This window comes from Juglans microcarpa x Juglans regia, chromosome 1S (genome assembly GCF_004785595.1).
Source record: "Juglans microcarpa x Juglans regia isolate MS1-56 chromosome 1S, Jm3101_v1.0, whole genome shotgun sequence".
Taxonomy (NCBI): Eukaryota; Viridiplantae; Streptophyta; class Magnoliopsida; order Fagales; family Juglandaceae; genus Juglans; species Juglans microcarpa x Juglans regia.
In genome coordinates, this window is record NC_054595.1 from 8,600,714 (window position 1) to 8,609,458 (window position 8,745).

Here is an 8,745-nt window from a genome sequence, read left to right on the forward strand (position 1 = left end):
TCTTCTTCCTTGAGGGCCACCAATAACAAAAAGCATTCAAACATTAAAACATTCAAAAAAAAAAAAAAAAAGTTCCAGGTTCTGGCCCGGGTTCGAAACCCGGGTTCCGGTCCGGGTATACCCGGGTTCTCGGGCTGGAACCCGGATAAACAGTCCTACTTGAGGCTTGGTCTTGATTCATAAACTCCTCAAGCTCACCAAATATTTAAACACAAATTATATGGCATACAATTACCTCAATCACTCAACTTCCTTCATAACATCATTATTCCAGGCTCCTTTACATCACCTCCTATAGTTTCAATACTTGTCAATTCATTGCCAGACAAAATCATTAGATATATTTATCGTTCAACAAATGAGATTGTTCCCTCAAAACAATTTCCAAAGCTTTCCTCAAATGAGATTGTTCCCATAAAAGCATTTCCAAAGCCTTCCTCCTTAAGGCCAAGTTTGCTATGAACTATATAAATATAGTTTTTCATATGCCAGTTACTCAAGGGCCACCAATATGTTTTTTTCTACGGCTACCTGTCGAGAGCAAAATAGGATAAGAAAATGAGGAAAGTAGGTGACAAGTAATGGAAAACAGTGATGCATGTATGCCCATTTAACAAGTACATTTTAACTCGTACAAAAAGATAAATTTCAGTACACAGCAACCTAAGGTGGCCAATCTGTTTTCTTCTTCTTCTTTTCAATGAGCAAGACGGTTGCCAAGATCTTGTCCACTAAGACAATAAATAACGTATAAAAGAAAAAAGGAGATTTGACTTGTGGTGTTCCATCTTGAACTTCAAGATGGACAAAGGGCATTGGCAAGGATGGACTTCAAGCCGACAAGGGGAGTTGATCTTAGGTTTCTACCACCTTAGAGAAATGAAAGCATGAGTAATATGTTTTGGTATAAGCATAGTAAAGGTTTCAACTCTACACACTGCACACTTCCAATACCATAATATTACCAAAAAAAAATGTCAAAGTTTGAATTCAGGTTGCAAGTCATTGCAGCCAACAGTTCTAACTTATACATCTGCAGAGCTTTTTGAAAATAAACGTCCTAGAATATGGGATGATTCATCAAGATGAACTATGAAGCTGATGCTCGGCAAAGTTTCCTGTACATTGTACATTCAGGGATTCTGTGGACATAATCAACATATAAGACCATAGAAGTAGTGCTTGCTATCATTACCATAAAAGACAGTGGAGGTAGTGTTTGATATCAAGGTAACGATCTATGTATGCAAAACGGTTTTAACAGTTGCCGATTCAACACATGTTATGCTACTCTTTTGAAGCATAAGAGGAAGCACATTCTCATTATATGTCCAGTTAGTCTCACAATATATAGAATCATAGATGACTTAAATAGCACGACATGGATTTCCTATGAATGCTTTGTCTATATCTTGAAGGTAAGCTAAGAAAACCATGGAGCAAAAAGCATCTTAAGGAACTTTATGAAACCTTACCAGCAGAAGTCTTGCTCCAAAGGACGTGTCCGTCAATAGGAGTCAGATGCGCATCATCAAGGCGCTTCCATGTTTTGATTGACTTTACTGCTCCCCAAACGCCCTTTTCTGTTTTCTCCAAGTTTGCTACCACCACCCTTGCTCTCCTTGCCCATCCAGCCTTCCCATAAGCATGGTATCCAAATCCCCCAGCATAACACAGCTGTATACCAGTCAGCTGGCCACAGAAATCATTGAGATGATCGTGGCCAGTGAAAACTGCCTTCACATCTCCAGCAGCTAGCATGGTCGTGAAGAAGCCAGAGTTCACAGAAGCAGAGCTGATGCCTTCCTGTTTCACACCAGTGATGTTTGTCGAGTCGAAACTTGCAAATTCCGGCAATGGGATGTGAAAGTACACAAGCCCGGGAGCAGGTCCTTTCTGAGCCTCAGGCTTGTCCATATATGCCCTCTGCAATGAAATTAAATGCTTAATAAACAGATTGTCATATGTCAGAAATTGAAAGATCTAGGCATGATTAGTGGATACCACAGTTGCTTGATCTGCTGCTGATTATTACAGGTTTCTTATGATTTCATACTCTTCCAACTGAATATAAAGTGAGGTCAGTACCTGAAGCTTTTTGGAAGTGCGTTCAAACCAAAGTTGCTGAGAGGGTTTGATCCAACCATAGCCAAGGATTGATGAGACCGTGGAGTAATCTCCACTGTCAAGGAAATACAGGTTGAGAACGGACTTGTTCTCAAAACTAGAGCCCTCAACCCCACCAACTTGGAGGTTATAGTTCCCAAAACCGTCAATAACATGCGCTTCCACGGGATTGACTTGAGACAGTGTGTTCTTCAAGCCAACTATATGTTTCATCACACCTTCCCTTGAGAGGGTGGATTCCTGATCATGGTTCCCCAAAACAGCAGCCCATGGGATTTTGGATGAGATTGCTGGTGCAAAGGCAGCATTCAAAGACTTGGCTGGATCCGTTGCGTCAAACCCAAAGATGTTGTCCCCTGTAGCAAGATGTTTTAATTGCACTGGCTGAGTTGGATCCATAACCAGGCTTAACAAGCTCAAGAAAGTTTCATGTGGTGAACTGGGAAGCGAAAAGGATATATGCTTAGATTAGCCAATGATGCCATAACATTGTTTTGTTTGTTTAATGAAGAACTTACGCAAGCATAAGAATGAGTTTTGTATTGTTATGTTCTCATGTTCCAAAGTAAAAGAGCAAGCTTACTTATCCAAAAAGTAAATGAGCAAATTAGAGCAGTTGGATGAAACAAATTCCGGGTTGCTTCTCAAATAGCCCAATTGGTTACTAGTAATGAATCACCCCGGCAATTGTGCGATCGGAAGCAACTTTCAATAGGTAAAACATTGTGGCACAATTTAGAAGGTATTTCTACAATACTCAGAAATAGAAAGAAAATTAGGAATTTCTAGAAAGATTACGAATCAGAGAAATTGAGAAGTATGGTCTCGGTAGATTGACAACAAGGGAAGGATTCGAAAAATCCAGAAGTTGAAAGAAAATCAAGGGGAAACCAAAGCTTAAAGAAAAGAAAATTACCGGTGAAAACGATGAAATTGGGCTTCTCGGCGAGGATCATCCGCTGGATAAAGGCTGTGGTATTAAGGTCAGAGCAAGTGGGGAACTCGCTGGGAAGCACGTCCTCGCAAGGTGTGGTTTTGCCGTCCCCATAATGCATATCGGCCACCTGCAGTATCTTAAACTCCCCATCTTTCCCAAACCGCAGCTGTTGCGGCTGCTGCTGCTGCTGTTGTTTCGCAGCAAAGCCCCAGATGGGAAGCAAATAGAGAGAAAGAAGAAGCACGATCAGTATCAATGGTCTCTTCATTTCGTTACAGCTACGGCTGTTCCCTAACGACAGGAGTTCTGTTTCAAAACACTCCTCTCACTGCCCACTTCGCCCCTTCGTTACCAGCATTTATTGCATGTGAAGCTCACTTTCGCTGCACTGATTTTATAGTTGAAGATGGTTGACCGACGATCTCTCCCCCTCCGCGTTGTTCATGAATCATCTCATCCTAAATGCGCCCAAAACCAACCAAAAAAACCCAAAAAGAAATAATGAAAGAAGAATAAGGAATATCCTACTCCTAGGAGGCCCTTATCTCCCTCGCATCTTTTATCTTCTTTATTTTAGTTAGCTAATTTGTACAGTAATATATTTCTCAGAAAAAATAGCCCACAAGATCACTGCCATTCGCTTACCCTCAAGATCATACTCCAAAAATAAATCAAAAAATCAATCAATTATTATAATTCTGGGATTTCTTGTTTTTATCTTCAGAAAATGACCTCTCCTGGATGTTTTATTTTGTAACTCAAAAGGTTGAATTTTAAGTAGTGAAGTATTTTCAAATATTTTGTAAATAATAAAAAAAATAATAAACAACAGTAAAGTAATATCACCAAGGCATTTTGATTAAATTTATTGGTTCCTTTTCTTGACCTTTTGCTCGTTTGTTCCTGTGGGTGTACATACATACGTCTTCTAACATTTAAGTGGTGTATAAATGCAAGAGTAATGGTTTCACCTAATAAAGTAGGAGGAACTAGGATGGCGAAAATTAAAAAGGAATCTAACAAATTAAATAAATGAAAGGACCCTCTCCTCTGGACATGAAAAGATTGAGGGAAGGAAACCACGCGTCATTTCCAACATCGACAAATCCAACTCCGAGTGGAGACCAGTTATGCTGAGTTTCGTTCCCAAGTTCAATTGAATTTTTTTAAATTTTAAATTGAGTACTTAATTTTTAAATTATTAAATTCATTTAAATTTAAAATCTTCTTATACATAGGATTCATAATTTTTTTAATTTAAAATATCTTTATACGTAAGACTTACAATTTTGTCAATTTTTTATAAAAAAATATTAAATTCATCTTAATATTCAAATACAATTTAAACTCAGTTTAGATAAGCTTTACATAACTCTATTTGCTATTCAACTCACTATTATTTATAAAAAATTCAATTCAATTGAGATCAATTCAATATCTAAACACAACTTTAATGACCTTACCAATCAGATAAGGACGATGGAGAAGATCAATCTCTCCTCCTTCTCCACGTTGTTCGTATCATCCAATTCAAAACTGAGGCATCTTTGAAAATAAAATGCACCAAAACCAACAAAAAATGAGCACCTATTTGACATCAATTCATCATGAGATTTCTTGTTTTTATCTTCAGAAAATGACTGATCTTGGATGTTTTCGATTATTTTGTGCCTTGATTTATAGGTTTTTTTATTATTATTTACTTAAATTAATTGTTCCCATATTGACCTTCTGCTTCACTTTTCACTTGTGTGTTCCTATATTTAGGTTTACTCATTAAAGTGGCATATAATTGCAAGAGTAAGCGTATTCAACAAATCAGAAGGCCGATGGTGCAAAACAATTTAAGAAATTAACTAAAAAAATTAAATAAAAAGGCCTCCTTTAAATTCCATCTCAACTCATCATTACAATTTTTTTAAATTTCAACACAAAATATAATAAACAATTCAATTTTTTTAAATTCTAAAATAATAATAATAATAATAATAATAATAATATTCTAATAATATTTTATCATCTCAACTCAATTCAATTCAACATCTAAACGTAGTCTAAATAAAGAGTACTGCAATAATTATCGACATCCTCACCAAGGATTCTTACCGAGAAGTCAAATTTTGTTTTTTATACTTTTTTTCAAACATTTTTTAAACTCCTCAAACAATTAAAAAATAAAAATAAAAATCATAAAATTATTAAAAAAAAATAGTTATTTAAAAAACAAAATGTAAATCGGTAAAAAACCTCAAGACGTTGTATCGGTGACTACTACATTTTCCATAAATAAAACCAAGCTCACTTTCCAACATGCATGGACCAGTCCAAGCAAAGATCTGCCAGGTAATTAAGGCCCATATAGATTTCGAATTGAGTTGAGATGAGTTAAAATTTTTATAAATAATAATAAGTTGAGATAATAGAATAAGTTTTGTGAGATCCAACTAAGATGAGTTTAGAAATATTTATATTTTAAAATGAGTTTAGATGTATTTATAAGAAAATGAAAAATGTTGTGAGTCCCACGTGTAAAGAGATGTTGTGTTAAAAAGATTATGAATCTCACGTGTAAAGAAGTTTTGAGTTTAGTAATTTAAAAATTAAATATTAGACTCAACTTAAAATTAGACTAAACTGAATTAATCTCAGTACAATTCCAAATAGGTCCTAATAATCTTGTGCCACCCACAAGGACGATGGAGAAAACAAAATTTAAGAAGAACAACGCTACACATGACTTTTCCTACTTTTATTACACTTTGTGAATATTACTTTTACATAATTTTTTTGAAAGAATTAATGTTGATATATAAAGTTACCGACGAGAACGAAATAAAAGTACAGTATGTAATATTTTCCTTAACCCAATTGGCATGAAGATTAAAGAAAAGGAAAAATTATTAATTAAAAGGGTTATAATATACTTTTTTAGGTTTTTTTTAATTAAAAGATAAAAAAAAAATTAGAATATTTTCATGTTCTATGTGAATATAATTATAATTTTTATACATTATGTACTTTTTAATTAAAAAAAAAAACACTTGAATTTAGATAGTTGTGAATATTAAAAGTTTCCCTTTAATTGATTTCTGATTTTTTTTTTCCTATATATAATCGAGATATATTGTTTTTATTTTTACTTGTTAATTGTACCGATCTCGGACATTATTCTTTGAGTTCATTATGAGGTTAATAGATTTTCTTTATTGAAGAATTATTGAGCTCAAATAGTAAAATTGATATTTTTATATCTAAACTTAAACTTAAAAATCACAAATTTCATTTGTACTAGTGTTCTTCTACTAAATTTTTTATACATGCTTTGTATAAGAACATAAATTCAATCACAAATAAGTATTTAATGTTTTGTTTGTTTTAAGATTTCATCGAACCACTCTGTGTTTTTATTTTTTATTTTTTGAATCTAAACAATTTGTATTAATCATTAATCAACATTGTTCATACATTTCTTATCCTTTTCTATACTTTCTGAAATACAACTTGGTATATCTTCCATCCAAACTTTCTCAGTCTCTAAACTAATAGCCATCTTGGCTAAAATGTGAGCCACTTCATTCGAGTTCCTATTGACAAATTGCACTTTCCAGTTTCTGTATTGTTGCAGCATCTGTTTCGCATCTTGAACTATACTCCCATAAGTTGGGAAGTCTTCACTCTCCTCATTTACAGCCTTCACAATAGTATATGCATCACCTTCGAAAATCACCCTATTGAAGCCAAGATCTCTGCCCAATTCCATAGCTTTCCGGAGGGCCATACATTCTGCTGTAGCTGGTTGTTGCACATACTTCTTCTGATCACTGCAGGCTGTTAGCACTTCTCCCCTTTCATCCCTTATAATTATTCCTATCCCCATCATTCTTAGATTCAAGTTGATAGCTACATCCCAATTAACCTTTACAAAGCCCTCACTTGAAACCTTCCACCTTCTTTGCTTATCTACAGGATTACCTAATACCTTATTTAAATTCATATTTTGAACTACCTAAAAATCCCTTATTTCATCCCTTGCTGTCTTGACCACCTATCCGGGGCTTTTGAAAACATTTTCAAAAACAAAATGATTTCTTCTGAGCCATAATCCCCTCATAATCATAGCCATCTCCTCCATTTCCTTCTTAGTCAACTTCTGCATCATTTTTTCAATCAAAGTCAGCAAGTTGTCTTCTGCAATGCTCCATTTTCGAACCACTCTGTTGGGTGGTCTTATACCTATCTCAACCTTAAAAGCTAGCTCAAGAGGTGAGGCTTTCTCTCATACTTATAAACTAACCACTAGACTCTTCCACAACAGATGTGGAACAACCCCAACAATTTATCCCTCACAAATCAGACCTTGGGTTAGAACAGTGACAAATCGTTTCTCCTGCGAACTGTTGAGCCTAAGACTGTTAGTAAAACTGAGCTTTGATATTAGTGTTGGGTGGTCTTAGGCCTCTCTTTCACACCAGCATTCTTCATCTCGGGTGGACCTTACCTTGAAATCAGGAGAGGATGGTAACCATTTGTCCTTCCAAATGTTCACATTATTGCCGTTGCCTATCCTCTACAAAAGACCCTTTTTTAGCAGTTTAATTCCTACATGGATGCCCCTCCATGCAAAGGACGGCCTTGACCCCAATTGTGCTTCTAGAAACCCATTATTATTAAAATACTTATGTTTGAGGACCCTGGCCACCAGAGACGATGGGTTTTGTAAGATCCTCCAACCTTGCTTTGAGAGGAAAGCTAAATTGAAGATCCTCAAATCCCTGAAGCCCAACCCACCTGCCTCCTTGCTGAAACTGAGTTTTTCCCAGTTAACCCATTGAATCTTTGAAGTGTGCTCATCAAAGCCCCACCAAAATTTCCTCAGCATTTGATTCAGTTTACTAGTAATGGACACTGGTAGCAAGAACATCCCCATAGTGTAGGCAGGTATTGCTTGGAGGACTGCTTTTAATAAGACTTCTTTCCCTGCAGCCGAAAGTTGTTTGGTTTTCCAGTTAGCTACACAAGCCCAGGTTCTATCAATAAGAGCATGGAATGTTGCTACCTTGGTTCTACCCACCATAGCAGGTATTCCTAGGTACCTTTCAAAATTTCCAGAAGATTGAACACCTGCCAACTGCAAAAGCTGTTGTTGATTAACCTGGTCTGTGTTCTTGCTAAAAAAGATGGAGGACTTGTCTTTGTTTAAAACCTGGCCCGATGCCTTCTCATATTGACCAAGGATTTTTAAAATGCAAATAAGTTCCACAGGAGTTGCTTGGCAAAATAAAAGGCTGTTGTCAACAAAAAAAAGATGATTCACATTGACAGATCCTCGTCCTATTGGCGCAGGAGTCAATCTACTCGAGATCTCAGCTCTATTTAGAAGGGAGGACAAGGCTTCCACACATATTATACACAAGTAGGGGGACAAGGGGTCACCTTGTCTAAGCCCCCTTGAAGATCCGAAATTCTGTTAGGCCTCCCCATTAATGAGAATTGAGTAGGACACTAATGTATTATCAGAAGTAAGCCTGCCAGGCACGAAGGCACTCTGATTTGGGGAGATAAGCTTGGGCAGGATGCATTTTAGCCTATTAGCAAGGGTTTTGGAGATGATTTTATACAACACATTACACAGGCTGATGGGCCTGTAATCAGCTACTTTCTTTGGACTTTTAACTTTGGGA

The 8,745-nt window shown here is 36.1% G+C and overlaps 1 protein-coding gene across 4 annotated transcripts; it reads right to left on the bottom strand.

Moving 5' to 3' along the window:
• Window positions 1-231: 231 nt before the first annotated feature.
• Window positions 232-3,522, bottom strand: LOC121246254 (probable inactive purple acid phosphatase 29). Of its 4 annotated transcripts, none has more exons than XM_041144359.1 (4): window positions 3,044-3,522; window positions 2,089-2,483; window positions 1,476-1,926; window positions 232-531 (listed from the first exon to the last, which is right to left on the bottom strand). In XM_041144359.1, exons 1-4 carry the CDS (start codon window positions 3,330-3,332, stop codon window positions 497-499), a joined length of 1,170 nt encoding a protein of 389 aa, XP_041000293.1. In that variant the 5' UTR covers window positions 3,333-3,522; the 3' UTR covers window positions 232-496. The 4 variants fall into 4 exon arrangements, with proteins under 4 accessions (XP_041000293.1, XP_041000292.1, XP_041000291.1 ...); XM_041144358.1 differs by lacking the exon at window positions 232-531 and adding an exon at window positions 939-1,118; XM_041144357.1 differs by lacking the exon at window positions 232-531 and adding an exon at window positions 939-1,142.
• Window positions 3,523-8,745: the final 5,223 nt, after the last annotated feature.